The 21,802-nt window shown below is 48.3% G+C and overlaps 1 protein-coding gene across 1 annotated transcript; it reads left to right on the top strand.

Annotated features, from left to right (window-relative positions):
- Positions 1-2,509: 2,509 nt before the first annotated feature.
- Positions 2,510-18,279, top strand: slc12a9 (solute carrier family 12 member 9). Its single transcript, XM_007911190.2, has 13 exons — positions 2,510-2,979; positions 6,624-6,758; positions 7,707-7,850; positions 8,302-8,601; positions 9,090-9,197; positions 9,622-9,733; positions 10,343-10,500; positions 10,901-10,983; positions 11,462-11,586; positions 12,121-12,313; positions 13,044-13,218; positions 14,159-14,305; positions 17,351-18,279. The coding sequence occupies exons 1-13, from the start codon at positions 2,772-2,774 to the stop codon at positions 18,193-18,195; spliced, it is 2,733 nt and encodes a 910-aa protein (XP_007909381.1). The 5' UTR covers positions 2,510-2,771; the 3' UTR covers positions 18,196-18,279.
- The last annotated feature ends 3,523 nt before the right edge of the window (positions 18,280-21,802 follow it).

Raw genomic sequence — 21,802 nt, 5'->3', positions numbered from 1 at the left:
GCCCACCCTCTTGCGCCTCACCCATCCTCTCCCAGTGCCAACTGCAAGGAGATGCTGGACTTGCTCAAAACCAAAGTCGAGGGGATCCACTCAACTGCCTCTGTGCTTCCAACCACTACCCCCTCCCCATTTCCCCCTCATACCCTGGCACCCACCCATCTCTCACTCCACACCTTCGAACCTAACCCTCTCTCAATACCACCATAACCCTCATGAAACCGATGACCTGCTCCCTCGACCCCATCCCTACCCCTCTTACCTCCCAGCTCCACCTTCTTGCCTCCCCTGCTCACAGACATCAAAAACCTCTTCCTGTCCACTGGCACTGTTCCCATCCCTCTAAAAACATCTGTCATCACTCCTATCCCTAAAAATTTTCCCTGGGCCCATCCCTTCTCTCAAACTACCGCCCCATCTTCAACCTTGTTTCCAAGGTTCTGGAACAAGCCAGCTTCGCTTCTTCCTCTCCCGCCACTCCCTTCACGAACCCCTCCAATTAGGTTTCCATGCCACCCACAGCACAGAAATGGCTTTGGTCAAAGTGATAAATATCCTTGAATGGTTCAGATCCTACCTCTCTCACCGTCCCCACATTTTGTCCATCTCTGACCAGAGGTCCCTCTGCCTCCTTGTCCTCTGCTGCCTTCGATGCCGTTAACCACTCTATCCTCCTCCACCGACTCTCTTCTCACTTCAACCTTCATGGTTCTGTCCTTGAATGGTTCACATCCTACCTCTCACACTGTCTCCACTTCAGCGCCAAAAACGGCTTCTCCTCTAGCCCCCACACTGTCTCGTGTAGAGTTCCTCAGTGCTCTGTCCTTGGTCCCCTCCTTTTCAATATCTATATGCTGCCTCTTGGTGACATCATCCGCAGACGTTGGGTCAACTTCCACATGTATGCGGATGACGCCCAACTCAACCTCTCTACCTCCACCCTTGACTCCAGGACCCGCTGCTGTGCTGACAGAATGTCTGTCAGACATCAAGTCCTGGACGAGGGAGAAGTTTCTTCAGTTGAATGTCAACCAGACCGAGGTTCTCCTGATTGGATCCCGTCAGTGCCTCCTCACCTCAGGCGTTGACAGCATCACCATCCATCAACACTCCACCTTGTTGAGCCAGTCCAGAACCTTGGGGTCTTGTTTGACCCTCAACTATTCTTTCTACCCCACATCTGAGCAAAGACCTGCTTTGCCTTCCCCCATCTCCGACAATATTGCCTGGCTACGCCACTGTCTCACACCGCGGACCACCGAAGCCCTCATACATTCATTCATAACATAGAGGCTTGACTGCAAACTCCTCCCTCCATAGGCTGTAGATCATCTAGAACTCTGCAGCCCGTGTCCTCTCCTGCACCAGGCTCCGTGACCCTATCACCCCCATCCTCGCCCAACTCCACTGGCTTCCCATCACAGAGGATACAGTTCAAGATCTTCCCTCACCTTCCCTCAGCCTCGCCCCCTCCCTTGCCACCTTCAAGACCCTCCTCTTCGACTGCTTTTGATCACTCTGCTTCACCCCTTGCCCTCCACCCTCCCCGATCCTGACCCCCAGCTCGGGTCCGAAATTCTGACTCCAGTGCCTTCCTCTCGACGTGGAATGAGCTATACACATGTAATTTTGTTGTTGTGCAAAGCCCGCTAAGCCTCGATCACCCTAACTCTGCGACCTCTTAACCCACTACCAACCTGCCCGTTGGATCTGCTTCACGTCCCCCACCATTGGGGGGTGGGCCTTCTGACATTCTGCCCCCACCCTCTGTAACTCCATCTCACAGTCCTTCCGCCTCGCTCCCTCCTTTACCTCTTTCAAGACCTGTCTCAAGACCCTCCTCTTCGCCCGTGCCTTCTCAGTGTCCAGCGCTACCTCACAACACGATGACCGCAGGAAGCCCTGTACCTTTTTTGGGGTTGTGGTTCCTACAGTCAGCATTGTCATTTTCCTGAGAGTGGTGAGCATTTCTTGGGGCGATTTTGCAATTTACTGCCCAGTCACCCTCCTTCCCACCCCCCTGCTCTCCACCCTCTCCGATCCCAACCCCCAGCTAAGTCCAAAAAACTGATTGTCCAGTGCCTTGGGACGTCCTCCCAACATGAACGGTGCTATGGACTCCTGCCTGGGTCTTCTCGCTTGCGAGGCGATCGCTCCAACCACGACACTACAGGGCAGCACTGTTTGATAATAATAATCCTTGTATTTGTTATAGCGCCTTATCACGTCTTTCAAAGTGCTTCACAGAATACACCACAAAGCGAACTGATAGCATATTTTGTGTGCAGTCACCACACGTTAAACAGTCACTGTAAAGTGCTTTGAAATATTTATGTGCTGTATCAAAAAAGCACGTTACAAAAAAAAATGCAAGAACATTTAAAGCGAGGAGGCCTTATCTTCTCTTCTCCCTCCCACTCCTGCTTCCCACCAGTCAGAGACTAGGTCTAGAGGAGGGACTTCCTTGAGTGCCTCTATTATGCAGCAAGGGCGTTTTCCACACTCTGGTTACTGCTAAAGCCTTCAATTGCAACGGGAATTGTGTGTCGCTGGTCAAAGACATATGAAAGCATCCCATGACTCCAAGAACTGTTGTATCTGGCAGCGAGTGGGATGTGACTGGGGCTTGGATGTATATATGCAGTGATACTAACCTTATTTACTGGTACTGACTGACACCTCTTTGGGATTGTGTTTCAGTTTATTCCTGCCTGTTCGGCTGGCTGTATCGGGTTCTGCTCTGCTCTCTGCTCTCGCCTTTCCTCTCCTCTGCCATGTCCAGTGAGACGTCGCCTCTGCTGAACTACAGGCTGTACAATGTGGCAGGTGGCTTCACTGGGGATGGAGTGGCCACTCAAGAGGAGATCTCAGTGTCAAGTGCTACCTCACAACACGATGACCGCAGGAAGCTCTGTACCTTTTTTGGGGTTGTGGTCCCTACGGTCCTCTCCATGTTCAGCATCGTCGTTTTCCTGAGAGTCGGTGAGCATTTCTTGGGGCGATTTTGCAGTTCACTGCGCACAATTGGCTGCCGCATTTTGCCTACAAGACCACACAAGTCACTTCACTTTACAATATTTTCTGCGAAGCGCTTTGAGACGTCTCAAAGACGTGATAAGGCGCTGTATCAAATGCAAGGACTATTATTGTTATTGCAGAGATGAAATGAGAAGAAATGTTATAAGTTTAAACAAAAAAAATCATCTCCCTAACTTTGCTTTCTTTGCCTTTTTTGGTCTAAATGGAAAAAAAAATCTGCTTTTAAAAGAAACTTGTCACAAAGCTTTCCTGTTTAATTTTTTAAAAAAATTGTAATGATAATTTGGTCACTCAATAGATGACTGTCTGTGGGACGCTGCTGTGCGCAATTGGCTGCAGAATTTCACCCGCAAAATGCACAGTCAATTCACTTTACAGTATATTCTGTGAAGCGTTTGGAGACATCTTGAAGATGTGCTAAGGCACTAACTCAAATGCAAGGCTTATTATTATTTAGTGTGGAACAATTAAGGACTACTAATTGGCAATTCACAATATCGAATATCAAGCGAACAATGATGGTCTTTCATTGAATGCAAAAAGAGGCGTTTTGTTTCACACAAAATGTGCATTTTAATGTTAAATCGTTTTTGCGGTTGTGCTTTTAATCTCTCTCTCTGTCTCTCTTTCCCAACCGCAATGTCTGTTCGTTTCCTGTGCTAGCGCACACACACACACACACACGTTGCTTGCTATTTTCCCTTCGTTCCTCAACACAGCCCAGCTGATCTGTCTCTAAACACAAAGCAGGCCTGAAATGACCTCCTTTAAAAAGAGTGGCAAATCTGCAACGTTGCAGAAGACTGGTTTATAGAGCACCATCACAATGTGCTGTGTGTGTAGGCGTTTAAAGGGGGAGGGGAGGTTTTTTTTNGTGTGTTTGTCCAAATAAAATACCCAACACAAAATGCGAGTTAGAATCATTTCATTGTGTGGCATCTGATCCAGACACTGAACTCGGAGATGGGGAGGGATTCTTTAATAGCTCACTTAAGTGCAGCTGGTTCTACCTCTTGTGTGTGCTGAGCAGACGGGCCGTTATAATTGTTCTCCCTGGGAGAGAAAGCTAATATCCTGCTCTTCCTATATAGTCAACTTGGCTCAGTCAGGGCCACTTGCCTCCAGGTTACAAGGTTCTGGGTTCACGTCTCCACTAACAATAATAATCCTTGCATTTGATATAGCACCTTATCACGTCTCAAAGCCCCTCACAGAATATACTGTAAACTGAATTGACTGTATATTTTGTGGGCAAAACACGGCAGCTAATTATGCACAGCGGTGGCCCACAAACGGTCGTAGATTGAGTGACCCAATTATTACTTTGGAGGGATTATTACCCCCAGGAAGCGATCTGCCAATCGACTAACAAGCGGATTCCTACTTAATGCTAGGTAAACATGTGTGTATGTGTGGAGTAAGGAAACTGGCCTACGGTTTTGGCCTGATCCACCTGGGATCTGAAACCGGGTCTTCTTGCTTGTGAGGCGAGGACGCTAACCACTACGCTACCTTGACCTCACAGTTGAGGTCCCAGTATAATAATAATAATCCTTGCATTTGATACAGCGCTTTATCACATCTTCGAGACTCCTCAAAGTGCTTCACAGAATACTGTAACACATAGTGTATTTTGGGGGCGAAACGTGGCAGCCAATTGTGCACAACAGTGTCCCAATTGAGTGACCAAATTATTATTAATTTTTTGAAGGGATTATTACCCCGAAAAGCAATGTCCCTGAAACCTCATTTGATTAGTCACAAATTTGCTGAATATGACCTTTGCATTCTGTGCGAGGAAGTCAGTGTAATTGGCATATCAGGTGGGCTTGTGCTGCATTGATGGATGTGTCCTGGCTGCCTGTTTGATTTTTTGGGGCCAGCCGGGTATCTGACACATGTGGAAATCCATCACCGTGATTAACAACAACAACACATTACGTTTACACAGTGCGTTTCATGTAGGAGAACATCCCAAGGCGCTGGGCAGTCAGGGATACCACACCCGAGCTGGTGGTTAGGATCAGGAGGGGTGGAGTGCAGGGAGGTTAGGGGTAGGAGGGTGATCGTAGGCACAGTGGAAGAAGACAGTCTTAAGGGTCTCCAAACCAAACCTAGAATTCCATGCATCCCACCTCCACATGGAAATCCCAGAGATAGATTGTTGGAATGGAATGCGCTCTCTCTCTCCCTAATCCTCTGGGGGATGGGGAGTCAGTGAAACCGGGTGAGGTTAGTGGTGATAGGTTGTAGCACTTCGGGACGTCCTCCCAACCTGAAAGGTGCTAATGAATGTAATCGGTTGTGTTTACATGGGACAGAATGTATCTATGAAGTGCTTCTAGATGTTTTTGATGGTATCGATGCTATAAAAGTGCAGATGTTCCCTTCGCATGAAGCTATAAAGCTGTCATGATTCCTTTTTACCATGATGTGTGATGGCACCACATTACTGAGTACCCCATAGTCTTAGTAAACTGGAAATTCTGGTTGCTGTCTGTGTTGCTCAGACTTGGTCATCCTACATGTTTTCACCAGTTTTGGGGTCCTGCAGCTCAATAGTTCGAGGCCTCGCAAATGAGAAGACCCAGTTTCGATTCCTGGGCAGGTCAAGCCGAAATGTTAGGCAAGTTTTCCCCACACACACACACACACACACACACACGTAGCAGTAAATTGTTAGTTGGCACTTGATTGCCACTTGTTACTTGATTGGCAGATCACTTTTCCAGAAATAATAATACTTTCAAAAAAAAAATTCGCTAATTATAATTTGGTCACTTCAATCCACGACTGTTTGTGGGGACACCGCTGTGCACAATTTACTGCTGCGTTTCACCCACAAAATATACAGTCTATTCACTTTACAATGTATCCCGTGAAGCGCTTTGAGATGTCTCGAAGACGTGATAAGGCGCTGTATCAAATGCAAGTGTTATTATTATTAAAGGGTGTAAAATTGAGCTGGAGAGTGGGAAAGCACACCATGAATGTGTACGTTAGTTGAAATTACTCACCTTGGTCAAATAGTGTGAGGCCGCAATGAAGGCAAAGCAGGATGTCAGCAATACCGCACAGTATTGCTTATTCAAGTCAGTTTAGAGTTCATGCAGAGGACAGACAGAGGGAGTTCAAGTGGAGTCTTGTCGTGTAGTCGTTGGAGCATTTACCTCGCAAGCAAGAGGACCTGGGTTTGATTCCCAGGCGGGTCAGAGAAAAAGTTTCCTTACTCCACGCGCATGCCTCTGTTCACCTCGCGTTAAGTAGGAAATCGGTTGTTTGTCGATTGGCGGATCACTTTCTGGGGGTAATAAAAAAAATGTGGACACTCACATTACATGAAAATTAATAATAATAACAATAATAATGCGGTCACTCAATCTATGACTGTTTGCGGGACACTGCTGTGTGCAATTGGCTGCTCCGTTTCGCCCACAAAATACAGTCACTACATTTTACAGTGCTATGGAGTGCTTTGAGACGTCTTGACACAATATCAAATGCAAGGATTATCGTTATTATTATTTTGACTGTGTTGTGCAGATGCTGTTGGAGTGTGGGATGTTGACGGCTGCTCTGTGTTCCAGGGTTTGTGGTTGGTCAGGCCGGCTTCCTCCAGTCCATCTTGATGTTGGCGGTGGCGTACGTCATCATCAGCCTGACGGTCCTGTCTGTGTGTGCCATCTCCACCAACGGAGCCGTGAAAGGCGGAGGAGCCTACTGTATCCTTACACTCACCAGCTGTACCCTCCAGCGCTCTGACACTGCACTGCGCATACAACAACCAGTGCGAGATCGACTAGAGAGACAGAGTCTGAGATGGGGAGAGAAACTGAGCGCACACAAGGAGAAGATAGTCAGAGAGAGAGGGACTGAGACAAAGAGAGAGAGGCAGTCAGAGAGAGAGAGGCAGAGAAAGACCGAGAGAGACACACAGAGAGAGAGTCAACAAATGATATTTACACAGTGCCTTTTACGTTAGGAGGATGTCCTAAGGCGCTGGACAGTCAGGAATTTGGACCCGACCTTGGGGTTGGGATCAGGAGGGTTGGAAGGCAGGGAGGGTGGAGGTAGGGTGGGGACAATAATTGGCTTTTTTTCCGCTTCCCATTTCCCTCTTCTCCCCTCTCTTCCCCCACCCTCCACCAAACCCAGTAATGTGACTATTTAGTGGCATTTGCACAGCATGGCACCAATCTCAGCCTGGCTCAGTGGTAGAGCTCTCTCGCCTCTGAGTCATAAGGTTCAAGCCCCTACGTCTGAACTTGGAATTACACAGTCTAAGCTGATTCTCCAATGCAGCGCTGGGGGTGTTACATTGTCAGAGACTCCGTTCTTCGGATGAGACGTTAAACCTCACTCCCCATCTGCCTCTTCAGTTGGAAATTAAAGATCTCCCGTAGTGTTATTCAAAAAGAGAAGGGAGTTATTCTCTCTCTCTCCCGGTGTCTTGGCTGACAATCTCCCAAATAAAATTGGTCGCTCACTCCCCGGCTGTTTGCAAACTGGGGTTGCCGTATTTGAAAACACACAGTTACTTCAGTTTACAGTATATCCTGTGAAGCTCTTTGAGACATCTCGATGATGTAAGAAGGCGCCTTACCAATTGCAAGGATTTTTCTTTCTCTAATCATTCGCTCATATCTCATTTCCTTGACGTTGGCCTCCAGTCATGATCAGCCGGACACTTGGGCCAGAGTTTGGTGGGAGCATTGGGCTAATGTTTTTCCTGGCCAACGTGTGTGCCTGTGCCGTGTATGTGCTGGGACTTGTGGAGGCTGTTCTGGATGTGTTTGGGGAGCTCCCCAATGCAGGTAAGTGCCAGAAGTTGAGTCAGTGTGGATGTCTGATGAACGCATCCTTATGCATGCTTCAGTACATGGAGTCTTATATCTTAGCGTTTAGAGCACTTGCCTCGCAAGCGGGAGGACCCAGGTTCGATTCCCGGGCAGGTCAGGGCGAAAAGTAAGGCAAGTTTCCTTATTTCACACAAAACACACACGCCTCTGTTTACCAGCAGTAAGTAGGAACCCGATTGTTAGACAATTGGTGGATCAGTTTTCCGGGGATAATAATAATTTGGTCACGCAATCCATGACTGTTTGAGGGGACGTCGCTGTGCGCAATTGGCCCCCGTGTTTGCCCGCAAAAAACACAGTCACTACACTTCACAATATATTCTGTGAAGCGCTTTGAGAAGTTTCGAAGATGTGATAAAGCGCTGGATCAAATGCAAGGATTATTGTTATAATTATTTATTACTAGAGTCGACTAAGGCACAAGGGATTCACGTACTGCCTCAGAGCTACCTGTACGATGTGCTGTATGCCTCTAGTATTCTGCTGCTGTGTCTCCTCATTTGCCTGGTGGGAGCCCAGATCTACGCCAAGACCACCTTCCTCATCTTCCTCGTGGTGCACGTGGTGCTGCTCACCATCTTCGCCAGCTTCTTCTCCGTGTCTCCCACCTCCATCCCCATCCTCCACCGCTCCAACAACGCCACCGAGCGCTTCAATGGCAGCTACACCGGCTTCAGCCTGGCAACACTGCGCAATAACCTGGCCGGTAAGCCCATCACCCCAATCCTCGCTGGCTCCACTGGCTCCCTATCATACACACTAAACTCCGCACCCCCATCAGCCCAGCCCTCGCCAGCCTCCATGGCTCTCGACTCTGTGTGTGTGTGTGTGTGTGTGTGTGTGGAGAATAACGGGTCATGGTAAGGTTTCTGTCTGGGAGAGGAGATCTCTGTATCCAGTGACCACTGCTGGAGGGAACATGTCTGGACACCAAGTGAAAACTTAACCTCCAGCAACACGTGGGGTAGCTCCTGTAGTGTTTGACTGTGGCGGAGTCTGACCCCGAGCCATGGGGAGAGGGAGGGGGAGGTGACTGTAAGCACGACCAAAAAGGAAGGTGTTTCGGCAGGATTTGAGTTGGGGAGGGAGGGGGCACGGCCACCGCTGGTGGAGGGAGGGCATGAGATTTGTGATAAGGCGCTGTATCAAATGCAAGCATTATTATTATTAGTAACATTACTGCTCTCTCTGCAGATGACTACTCTGCAGATTACACGACCAATTACATGATGACATTTGCAACGGTTTTCGCGGTGATGTTTAACGGCTGCACCGGGATCATGGCTGGTTCCAACATGTCAGGTAAGTTTAATATCTAATATGCAGGGGAGGGGGAGAGAATCCAGTTCAGTCTTTTGGTCAGGTTAAACCGAGGTCACATCTGCCTCTTTGATGTGGATGTTAAGGATACATTCTAATAATCCTTGCAGTTAATGGAGCATTTAATATAATCCTTGCATTGAAAGGGACCGATTTATTATTATTTTTTTGAAGGAATTATTGCCCCCGGAAAAATGATCCACTAATCGACTAACAACTGGGTTCCTACTTACTGCTAGGTAAACAGAGGCTTGTGGAGTAGTTAACTTGCTCATTTCGCCCTGCCGGGAATCAAACCCAGGTCTCTTGCTTCCGAGGCAAGTGTTCTAACCACTGAGCTATAGGACACCACAATACTCCATAATACAGGACTTTTATTAAATAAAGACTTAATTTCTCTTTGTAGGTGACTTGAAAAATCCCAGTTATTCCATTCCCAAAGGCACAACTATTGCTGTGATCTACACTCTCTTGGTTTACCTGTTGCTGTTCTTCCTGGTGAGCTTCACTTGTGACAGGTGAGTGACAGCCAGCCACACTGGCGCATGGCATCAGCCAAACCCAATCCTCTAGCTAAATCATTTTTCCGTCTCCCTGAAAGTGTCTATCTGTCCCCACCCTCTGGAACTCCATTCCGCAGTCCCTCTGTCTCGCCCCTCCCTTTGCCTCCTTCAAGGGTTGTTTGAAGACACTCCTCTTCAACGGCGCCTTCGTCCACCCTCCCTCCCTGTTCTCCATCCCTCCTGACCCAACTCGGGTCCAAATCCCTGTCTGTCCAGCACCTTGGAAAGTCCTCCTGATGTGAACCCATCATACATAATAATTACGTAATATCCAGCTAGGACCACTTACCGGAAGGGCTTTGGCTGCAGGGTTAACAGGAGCTGAGTGGGATGACTATCTGCCCCCAGTGACTGGTCGGCCATTTCAGGTCCTGCCGATGGGCTGGGCTGTCATCATCAGTGAGTGCCCTGGAATACTGCGGCCCCTCCTGGCTCAGGAACTAGACTAGAGACCGTCAAAGAGAGGGGGGGTGCTCGATCCCCACATTGCCAGGATGTCACCTTGGGACCAGTTCAGCTCCGAGGAGACCGCGCTGACATTGTGACAACACAATCTTTGACTAGGACCCTTCTGAAGGAGGAGTACGGCTTCTTCCGCCTGATCAACGTGTGGCCGCCGTTTGTGGTGACTGGAGTGTACGCAGCCTCGCTGTCCGCCTCCATGAGCACGCTGATCGGAGCCTCGCGGATCCTGCACGCTCTCGCCAAGGATGACCTGTTTGGTAAGCTCCCTCGTTCAGTGAAGGAGAAGTGGAGTCGTATAGTGGTTAGAGTGTTAAAGTTTAGTGAGTGTGGTTAAAGTGTGATCCCAGGGGAGAGAGCTTAGGCAAGTTTCCTTACTCCGCACACACAGGCCGCTGTTTACCTAGCAGTAAGTAGGAACCTGTTTGTTGGCAAATCGCTTTTCCGGTTGTTATAACCTCTAACCCCCCCCAAAAAAAATTGGACATTCAATCCATGATTGTTTGTGGGGACGTCGCTGTGCGTAATAGGCTGCCGTGTTATGTACACAAAATATACAGTCAATTCAATATATCCTGTGAAGAGCGTTGAGCTGCAATAAGGCGCTATGTCAAGTGCAAGGATCCTTTTTATTATTATCTTTCTGTGATATCTGAGCAGGAGTGATATTGGCTCCAGCCAAGCGGACGTCAAAGGGAGGAAATCCCTGGGTGGCTGTGCTATACACCTGGGCCTTGGTTCAGGTAAATTCCTTTTCCCTCCTTTACTCTCCAATCTTCTGTATGTAATCCAAAATGGTGGTGTGTGAGGGAAGCGGGAAAGACATCTATTCTAAAACACAAAGCTGTTTGTTTTCTTTCCTTATAGACAAGGGAAGTCCTGGAGAAGGGAATTTGTGGAGTTCTGTAGCTCAGTGGTTGGAGCACTCACCTTGCAAGTGAGATGTTCGATTCCCGGACAGAGCGAAACGTTGCACAAATTTCCTGATAAGGCGCTGTATCAATTGCAAGGCTTATTATTATTATATACAGTATATAGACACACACACAGACTGAGAGACACACACATACACAGTTGCTGTGTACAGTTTGGGACACAACTTGTCAACCGACTGCCAGGTTGGCGGAAGGGCAACTAGATGGACCTTGATCTTCTTTCGTCCCAGTAAATTCTCACGTTGTTTGTGCCTCTAAGAAGTGACGAGCTCCTGTTCTGTTGCAGGTCGTATTGTTTGCGGGGAGACTGAACACCATCGCCGGGATTGTCACCATTTTCTTCCTGATGGCGTACGCAGCCGTTGACCTGGCCTGTTTGTCTCTGGAATGGGCTTCCGCTCCCAACTTCAGGTACTCCGCCAGCTCCTGTAGCTCAGTGGTTGGAGCACTTGCCTCGAATTCAAGAGAATCCGGGTTCGATACCCGGACAGGTCAGGGCGAAACCGTGGCAAATTTCTTTACTCCACACACACGCATGCCTCTGTTTACCAGCAGTACGTAGGAATCTGCTTCTTAGTCGATTGGTGGATTACTTTTCTGGGGATAATCTCCCATAAAAAANTTATAATAATTTGGTCACTCAATCCATGACTGTTTGTGGGGATGTCACTGTGTGCAATTGGCTGCCAAGTTTTGCCCACAAAGTACACAGTCACTGCACTTTACAGTATATGCTGTGAAGCTCTTTGAGACGTCTCAATGACATAAGGCACTAATCAAATGATAATAATAATAATCCTTGCATTTGATAGAGCGATTTATCACGTCAGCAAGAAGTCTCAAATCGCTTCACAGTGCCTGTGTTTTGTGGGGGAAAACTTATATTTTGTGTGTGAAATGCGATAGCTAGGATTATTATGTTTTTTCTCTCTGTTTTCCTCACAGACCCACGTTCCAGGTGTTTAGCTGGCACACCTGCCTGTTAGGGATTATCGGCTGCCTGGTGATGATGTTCCTGATAAACCCAGCCTATGCCTCCTGTGGCATTGTGCTCATGCTGCTCCTTCTAGTCGTCATTAACTACCGTTCCCCCACCAGCAGCTGGGGCTATATCAGCCAAGCCCTCATTTTCCACCAGGTCAGTATCCGTGCCAGTGTCCTCCTCACTAGTCTACAAATCCTTACACGCCCTGGCACCTCCCTACCTCCCTGACCTGCTTACTCCCCACTCCACCATCCGCTTCCTCCTCTCGACTGGCTCCGGCCTCCTGTTTGTCTCTTGCGTCCTCCGCTCCACCATTGGTGGCCGCCATGCGCATTCAGCCACTACGCCCCCGAAACTGTCTCTCTCTCTCCCTCAATCTCTCTGCCTCGCCCCTTCCTTCCCCATCTTCAGATCGCAAGCGAGAGGACCCCGGTTCGATTCCTGGGCGGGTAAAGTCAGGGTGAAACCTTAAGCAGGTTTCCTTACTCCACAAATACGCCTCTGATTACCCAGCAGTAAGTAGGAACCCGGTTATTAGTCGATTGGCGGATCGCTTTGGGGGGATTATTATTATTATCCCTCCAAAATAAAAAATAGTGTGGTCACTCAATCCACGACTGTTTGTCGGCCACTACTGTGCGTAATTGGCTGTCTCGTTTCGCCCACAAAACACACAGTCAGTAAACTTTACAGTGTATCCTGTGAAGCCCTTTGAGATGCTCAAAAGATGTGATAAAGCACTGCATAAAATTCAGATTATTATTACAATAACAAATAATATTTACACAGCGCTTTTCACGTGGGGAGGATGTTGTAAGGCGCTGGACATTCAGGGATTTGGATAAATGTGACAGGAAGTTAGACTGTGGCTTCGTGTTTGCAGGTGAGGAAGTACCTGCTGCTGTTGGACGTGAGGAAAGATCACGTGAAGTTCTGGAGGCCCCAGATCCTATTGATGGTGGCCAATCCCAGGACCAGCTGCCAGCTGATCACCTTCATCAACGACCTGAAGAAGGGTGGTCTGTATGTGCTGGGCCATGTGGAGATTGGGGACCTCGGTAAGAGACTCGGCTCCAGCAAAGCAATCGACCAAGGAGGGGAGCCCATAGACTACCCATAGCCACACTGTGTGTGGGACACAGCGCGCACAATTAGCTGCCGCGTCTAACTCATAAAACACACAGTCACTACTACAACAACAACTAAAAATGACATTTACACAACCCCTTTCGTGTCAGGAGGACGTCCCAAGGCGCTGGGCAGTCAAGTAAACAGTACCCGAGTTGGGGATTGGGATCAGGAGGTTGAGGGTAGGAGGGTGACCCAAGGGGCTGTCAAAGAGGAGGGTCTTGAAACGGGTCTTAAAGGAGGCAAAGGAGTGGGGCGAGGCTTTACTGTGATGCGCTTTGAGGTGTCTCAACAGTATGATGAGGCTATATCAAATGCAAGACTTATTATTATTATTAATTTGTGTTTTACACTAATTGCTGACGACAATCTTGAGCTGTTGGAGAACAGGCTCCAGCGGGGGGGTGGAGGGGTGGGGGAAGAAGGATGCCATGTGTCGAGGGATGTTGTGTAACACCTCCATCAGATATTGAACTATAGGGGAGTCCTGTAGTGTAGTGGTTAGTGCACTCACAAGCAAGTAAGAGGACTTCGATTCCCGAGCAGGGAGAAACCTCTGTTTACCAGCGGAATCTAGGAACCTGGTTGTTAGTGGATTGGTGGATTGCTTTATTGGGATGATAATCCCTTTTTTTAAAAAAATGTGATGACTCGATGCACTGTTTGTGGGACGCTGCTGTGCGCAATTGGCTCCTGTGTTTCGCCCACAAGATATAGTCGTTACACTTTACAGTATATTCTGTGAAGCGCTTTGATATGTCTTAATGATGTGATAAGGCGCTATATCAAATGGATTATTATTATGATTTCCAATGATCTGCCTACATTCTCTCTCCCTGTCCCTCTCTCTCTCCCTCTCTCTCTGTACAGACATGTTACCCACAGATCCCATCCAGCCCCAGTATAACTTCTGGCTCAGCCTGGTGGACAAGCTGAACGTCAAGGCCTTTGTGGATCTAACACTGTCCCCATCAGTGCGTCAAGGAGTCCAGCATCTACTCCGGATAACAGGGCTGGGTAAGGCTTCACTGTCTGGGTCTGCGTATAAGTGTTTGGATAAGCCTTGTGTGTGTGTGCGTGCGTGTGTGTGTGTGTAGAGAGAGGGAAATCGGGACTGGGTAAGGCTTCTGTGTGGTGGGGGTGGATTTGAGGGGTGTGGGTTGAGGCGGAGTGTGAAGGTAGGGTTTTTGTGTGTCTATGTGTGGGTGGGAGTTGTCTGTGGTTGGAGGGGAGACTAACAGGACTTGTTAAGGCCTCACTGTCTGTGTGTGCATGTGTGTGTGTGTGTGTGTGTGTGTGAGGGGAGAGATAAGGGGACATGGTAAGATTTCTGTCTTTGGGGAGGAGATTTCTCAGATTGCTGAGCCCTTTGGCTGGAGATGACTGTGAATTGTAATAATAATAGTAGTCCTTAAAATAAAAACAGAAGTCGCTGGGAACACTCAGCGGGTCAGGCAGCATCTGTGGCGAGAGGAAAGTGAGTTAACGTTTGTGGTCTGACTGGAGGGAAGTGTGCAGTGGTGTCCAGTAGGGGACGGTATTGGGACCACTACTGTTGATTGATATAAATGATCTGGACTTGGTTATAGGGAGTACAGTATCCAAGTTTGTAGACAATACTAAGCTAGGAAAATTAGTAAACAGCGAGGAGGATAGTAGCAGACTGCAAGAGGACATAGACAGACTGGTAAATGGGCAGACACGTGGCAGATGAAGTTTAATGTGGATAAATGCGAATTGATGAATTTTGGGAGGAATTTGAGGAGAAGCAATATAAGCTGATGGTAGATTCTTAAAGTGGGTGAAGGAGCAGAGAGACCTGCGGGTTCATGTAAGTAAATCTTTCAAGCTGGCCGGACAGGTAGATAAAGCTGTGAAAAAGGCATCTGGGATACTAGGTTTTATAAACAGGGGCATAGAATACACAAGTCAAGAGGTTATGATGAACCTTTATATAAAACACTGGTGAGGCCTCAGCGAGAGACTGTGTTCAATTCTGGGCCCCACACTTTAGGAAGGATGTCAAGGCATTGGAGAGGGTACAAAGGAGATTGACCAGAATGGTACCAGGAATGAGGGACTTCAGTTATCAGGAGAGGCGACAGAAGCCGGGATTATTCTCCTTGGAGAAAAGAAGATTAAGAGGAGACTTAATAGAAGTTTTCAAAATTATGCAGGGATTCGATAGGGTGAACAAGGAGAAACTACTCCCACTGGTGGGTGGGTCGGTAACCTGAGGACACCGATTTAAAATAGTTGTTAAAACAAACAGAGGGGAAGGGAGGAGAAATGTTTTCACATTGGGATCTGGAATGCGTTGCCTGAAAGGCCGGTGGAAGCCGATTCCATAACAACTTTTAAGAGAAGTAGATACTTATTTGGGAAGGACAAGTTTGCAGAGCTATGGGGAGAGAGCGGGGGAGTGGGGTTGATCAGGGCTATGGGGAGAGAGCGGGGGAGTGGGGTTGATCGGGGCTATGGGGGGAGAGTGGGGGAGTGGGGTTCATCAGGGCTATGGGGAGAGAGCGGGGAGTGGGGTTGATCGGGGCTATGGGGAGAGAGCGGGGGAGTGGGGTTGATCAGGGCTATGGGGAGAGAGCGGGGGAGTGGGGTTGATCGGGGCTATGGGGAGAGAGCGGGGGAGTGGGTTGATCAGGGCTGTGGGGAGAGAGCGGGGGAGTGGGGTTGATTGGGGCTATGGGGGGGAGAGAGGGGGAAGTGGGGTTGATCAGGGCTATGGGGAGAGAGTGGGGGAGTGGGGTTGATCGGGGCTGTTGGGAGAGAGCGGGGGAGTGGGGTTGATCAGGGCTGTGGGGAGAGAGCGGGGGAGTGGGGTTGATCGGGGCTGTGGGGAGAGAGCGGGGGAGTGGGGTTGAGTTGGAAGCTCTTTTCAAAAAGCCGGCACAGACGCGATGTGCTGTATAATTCTAGGATTCTATGACCTTTTAGTCAGCACACGTTTATAATAATCCTTGCAGAAAGTGATCATTTATTTTAAGAATTAAGTATATAATGTGGGAGTCAATTCACTTTACTGTTTATCCTGTGAAGCGCTTAGAGATGTCTTGAAGACGTGATCAGGGGCTGTATCAAATGCAAGGATTATTATTATAAGACGTATTAGACATTGTATTAGTATCAGCACTTTTTTAGTCATCCTCCAAAATTATGAGGTTGTAAATAGAAATAGTTGTTGCTCTGCAATTCCCACTGCTTGTCATAAACTTTCAGTGAGCTCGCACACACCATACGCTTGTATTCCAGAGATGCTTTGGGTTCACACTATGGATTGAGAGCAGTCAGAGACATCCTCCTTGATTGAGAGCCTGACTAATTTGACCAAGCCCTGGAGGGTTTTCCCCATAAAACACAGTCACTACACTTATATATACAGTATTATTCTGTGAAGCGCTTTGAGACTTCTCAAAGACGTGATAAGGCACTATATCAAATGGAAGGATTATTTATCAAATGGAAGGATTATTATTATTTGATATAGTGCCTTATCACGTCAATGAGACGTCTCAAAGTGCATCTCAATGTAAATTGTAGAGTATTTGATTGTATTTTGTGGGCGAAACGCGACAGCCAATTGCACACGGCCCTGTCCCACAAACAAGTTGTGGATTTAGCAACCAAATTATTTACTCATTTTGAAGGGATTATTATAGGAACATAGGAACAGGAGAAGGCCATTCAGCCCCTCGAGCCTGTTCCGCCATTCTGTTAGATCATGGCTGATCTGTACCTGAACTCCAATTACCCTCCTTTGCTCTATATCCCTTGATACCCTGACCTAACAAACATCTATCCACCTCAGGCTGGAATATATAAAATATTATCCCTGGAAAGTGATCCGCCAGTCGACTAACAAGGTTCTTACTTACTGCTAAGTAAACAGAGGCTTATGTGTGGAGTAAGGAAACTTGCCTAAGGTTTTGCTCTGACACGCCCGGGAACCAAACCCGGGCCCTCTCGCTTGTGAGGCGATGACTGGTGGAGCCTACTCTTTCAGTATGTTTGGTTTTACTTCCTCCCCTCCCACCCTCCCCTCTCCCGCAGGCGGGATGAAGCCAAACACCCTTGTGCTTGGCTTCTATGACCACTGCGTGCCTGAGGACTACTTGCTGTGTGACCCGGCGTTCAAGGACACCAAGGAGAATGATCACTTTGGGGTGGACATCACCTCGCTTCAAGCCCATTTCCCTCCTGTCCGCGATGGGGAGACCAGCAAGACGCTGTCTGCCAGGGAATACGTGGCCATCATATCAGATGCCATCAAGATGCAGAAGAACGTCTGCCTCGCCCGCTACTACTTCCTGATGGACAAGAAGGACCTCTTTGGCAAAAAACGGGCTGAACGCGTGTCCATTGATGTCTGGCCACTGAACTTGCTGAGCCCAGACAGCACCAACTACGTGGACATCTGCAGCCTCTTCCTGCTGCAGATGGCCTGCGTCCTCACCATGGTCACTTCCTGGAAAGGAGCCCGGCTCCGCATCTTCCTGTGCATCGAGTCCGGCGACGACCGCTGGCTGAGGAAAGAGGAGAAGCTGCGGGAACTCCTGGACAAGCTGAGGATCAAGGCCACTATCAAGATCGTCAGCTGGGACCAGGTGGTGTCCCTGCATTGGCAGAAACGCTTGACTAGAGAAGAGCAAGAGGTGGCCTTCGGCAACGCCAACCACCAGGCCATGCTGATCTCAGACGAGTATCTCCAGGCCGTCAATCACTTGGTGTTGGACCAGACTTTTCACACGGCCGTCAGGTTCCTGTATCTGCCTCGACCCCCTGTGGACACCGCTCAGCACCAACGCTACTTGGAGCAGTTGGACATTTTGACCAAGGATCTGGGACCCACTCTCTTAATCCACGGACTCACTCCAGTCACCTGTACAGACCTTTAGAGCTCGCTAGGGGTGGGCTACACAGCTTGCATCTACACGCACACACACAGCCACACACCACACCCCACACCACAGACCCACCACACATAACTACACACAAACCATACACATTGCGCACACACACATACCCACCCCATATACACACAGAAATACTAAATGGTTTTGTTTCTAAAAAAAGTTTTGCTTTCCGCACGCCAAACCCACTCACCTTGTAATCGCTGTTTATTTATAAAGACTCAACATTGGGTGATTAAGGGGACTCGTTACTGTGAAAGTTGTGTCGAACAGGATGGACAGGCATCTCTGAGGGTTTCTAACTTATTAAAGAATTTGTGTATTAATATTAATAATAAACCTTGCATTTGATACAGCGCCTTATCACGCCTTTGAGGCATCGCAAAGTGCTTCACAGGATCCACTGGAAAGTTTCGTGACTGTATTTTGTGGGCAAATGCGGCTACCAATTGCGCATAGCTGTGTCGTGGATTGACTGACCACTTTATTATTATTTTGGAGGGATTATTACCCCCGGAAAGCGATCCGCCAATCGACTATCAAATGGGTTCCTACTTACTGGTAGGTAAACAGAGGCGCGCGTATGTTGAATAAGGAAACTTGCCTAAAGTTTCGCCCTGACTTGAGTCCATTGAAAAGACTCAAATTTTTGTCAGTGTACAGAAGACTGAAAGTAAAAGCTGCGAACTCCTCTTTGTAAAAGTAATTCAGTAAAATATTTTGAAACGTAATTAACAAATAATTTTATTAAAGTTCAGGCAGTTTTGTGCGTGTGGCACTCCTCATAGCATCCAACAACGATAACAACACATGACATTTACACAGCAACAACTTGCACTTATATAGCGCCCGAGCTGGGGGAGAGGTGGCTGTAAGCACGGTCGAAGAGGAAGATTTTCAGGCGGGACTTAAAAAAGGGGAGAGAGGGGGCAAAGTGGAGGGATTGAGGGAGTGTTCCAGAGTTTCAGGGTGTAGTGGCTGAAAGCGCAACCTCCGATGGTGGGGCGAAGGGTGCGATGGACGAGCAGGAGGCCAGTGCCATTCGAGCAGAGATCTGGGTGGTGGATTGGGGTGCCAGGAGGTCGGAGAGGGAGGGTGTTTAATTTTTTTTTCCTTTCACATCAGGAGGAAGTCCCAAGGCACAGGACAGTCAAGGATTTGGACCCGAGCTGGGGTTTGGGATCAGGAGAGGGTGGAGAGCAGGGAGGGTGAGGGTGACCGAAGGCTCAGCTGAAGAGAAGGGTCTTGGAGGGGGCGAGGCAGAGGGACTGTGGGATGGAGTTCCAGAGGGTGTGAGCAAAGAGGCTTAAGGCCTGACTGTGGATGTTGGGGTGGGCCGTGTGGGGGATGTGGAGTAGGCCAGAGCCCGCTGAGCAGAGGGGTCTATATGGCGTATTGAGCCAGGGTATTGTTGGGGTGGGGGCGGTTTCCTGTGTAAGGAAAGAGTTATAATAAGCGAGTCCTGGCTGAGTAGTTTTGTGTTTCGAATTGGTGAGACGTGAAGATAATAATAATAATTCTTGCATTTGATACAGTGCCTCATCATGTCTTTGAGACGTCTCAAAGCGCTTCACAGAATAGACTGTAAAACGAATGAATTGTATATTTGTGGGCGAAACGGCAGCTTTCCACAACTGCTCGTGGTTTGAAGTGACCAATTTAAGATTTTTTTTCTTGAGGGCTTATTATCAGGCGTGTGGAGTAAGGAAACTTGCCCAAGGTTTCGCGCTGCCGGGAATCAAACCCGGGTCTCTCACTTGCAAGGCTGAGCTACAGGACTCCACAGTAATAAGCCTCGCATTTGATATAGGATCTTATCATGTCGTTGAAACGTCTCAAAGTGCTTCACAGGATACACAGTAAAATGTAGTGACTGTATATTTTGTGGGTGAAACACGGCAGCCAATTGCGCACAGCAGTGTCACACAAACAGTGGTGGACTGAGTGAACCCAATATTTTTTTGAAAGGATTATAACCCCCAGAAAAGCGATCCTCTAATTGACTAACAAGCAGGTTCCAACTTACTGTTGGGTAAACAGAGGAGTGTGTGTGTGTGTGTGTGCCATAAGGAAACTTGCCGAAGGCAATTGCTCGCTTCTCCCCCCCACCCCACACCCGAGTGTGTCTCTCTCTGTTTCGTCGGTAAGTGCAGTTTCCCACCGGTTGAGGTACAGGACACACCTCTTTCGCTTTTCCTCCTTGACCTTGTAGTCAAACTGAAGTTTCTGCGCTTTTTGCATCACCATATACTTTGATCGAAGACTCTGACGCATTCTTCTTTGTGAGCTCCTGAGCGTGCCAAATGGCTCTTCGCCCTCTGAAACGCTTTGTTCGCTCGTACTAGACTGTGAGATAATAATAATAATAATATTTGCAATTGTAACAGCGCCTTATCATGTCTTATTTCTGCGGTCCACCAATCGACTACCAACTGGGTTCCTACTTACTGCCCAGAATATACTTTGGGGTAACTGCTGGGGTCTAACCAGCTAAAAACACATAGCCTGCCATTGAGATCACTGTCTGGCAAGCTTTCCCGCTGCTTGTCCAGTTAGGACCACCCTTCCCGTTAGGGCTTTGGCAATATAATTCTGCAATGTGTGTTGAATAATAATCCTTGCATTTGATATAGAGGCTTGTCACGTCTTTGAGACGTCTCAAAGTGCTTCACAGTTTATACTGACTGTGTTTTGCGGGTGAGACGCAGCAGCCAATTGCGCACAGCAGTGTCCCACAAACAATGTTGGATTAAGTGACCAAATTATTTTGGGTGGAATTATTACCCTCAGAAAGTGATCTGCCAAACGACTAACAAGCGGGTTCCTATTTGCTGACTAGTAAATAGGCGTGTATGTGGAGTAAGGCAACTTGCCCAACATTTCACCCTGACCTGCCCAGGAATCGAACCCAGGTCATCTCGCTTGCAAGCTGTGCGCTCTAACCACTGACCTACAGGACTCCACTGTTAGGAAGTAATATCTGAGGGAGACAGTATAGAGTTTGGGACACGAAATGTCAAGTGACTCACAGGATGGTGGAAGGCAAACCTATAGATGGACCTTGGTCTTTTTTGACTTAGCAAATTCTTATGTTCTTATTAAACAAAAGGGAAGTGTTCACCTATGGTCTTGCCCTCCGATGACCAACCGGTGACGTTGGCAATGTCTCCAGGCTCCAGGATGAGTCTGTCAGCTCGCTGGGCTCCGTACCGAGCATATATAGTGGCCAGTCTGGCAAGAGGAATACTTAGTGAGGGATGTGCAGGTGAGGTCTAACCTTTTACCTGCCGAGAGTCATTTACCAACAACACCAACTCATGACATTTACATAGCGCCTTTCATGCCGGGAGGACGTCCCAAGGCGCTGGACGGTCAGGGATTTGGACCCGAGGTGGGGGTTGGGATCGTGGAGGGAGGGAGCAGGAGGGTGACCGAAGGCGCGGTTGAAAAGGAGGATCTTGGGATGGGCCTTGAAGGAGACGAGATGGAGGAACTTTGGGATGGAGTTCCAGAGTGTAGGTCTGAGTATCTGAGGCCAGTCCCATTATCAGGCAGAGCCCGAGCTCCTGGTGACCATCTCCTGATTAGTCAG

This window comes from Callorhinchus milii, unplaced genomic scaffold, assembly GCF_018977255.1.
Source record: "Callorhinchus milii isolate IMCB2004 unplaced genomic scaffold, IMCB_Cmil_1.0 Scaffold41, whole genome shotgun sequence".
NCBI classification, from domain to species: Eukaryota; Metazoa; Chordata; class Chondrichthyes; order Chimaeriformes; family Callorhinchidae; genus Callorhinchus; species Callorhinchus milii.
Note: the sequence above shows the minus strand (reverse complement) of the source record. Positions and strands in the feature narration are given on the sequence as shown.

Excerpts from the sequence above, each read along its gene's own strand:
- slc12a9 (XM_007911190.2), top strand. The coding sequence starts at position 2,772 with ATGTCCAGTGAGACGTCGCCTCTGCTGAACTACAGGCTGTACAATGTG. Across the intron at positions 9,734-10,342 it reads GTGAGCTTCACTTGTGACAG|GACCCTTCTGAAGGAGGAGT; the intron begins GTGAGTGACAGC and ends ATCTTTGACTAG. Across the intron at positions 11,587-12,120 it reads GCTTCCGCTCCCAACTTCAG|ACCCACGTTCCAGGTGTTTA; the intron begins GTACTCCGCCAG and ends TTTTCCTCACAG.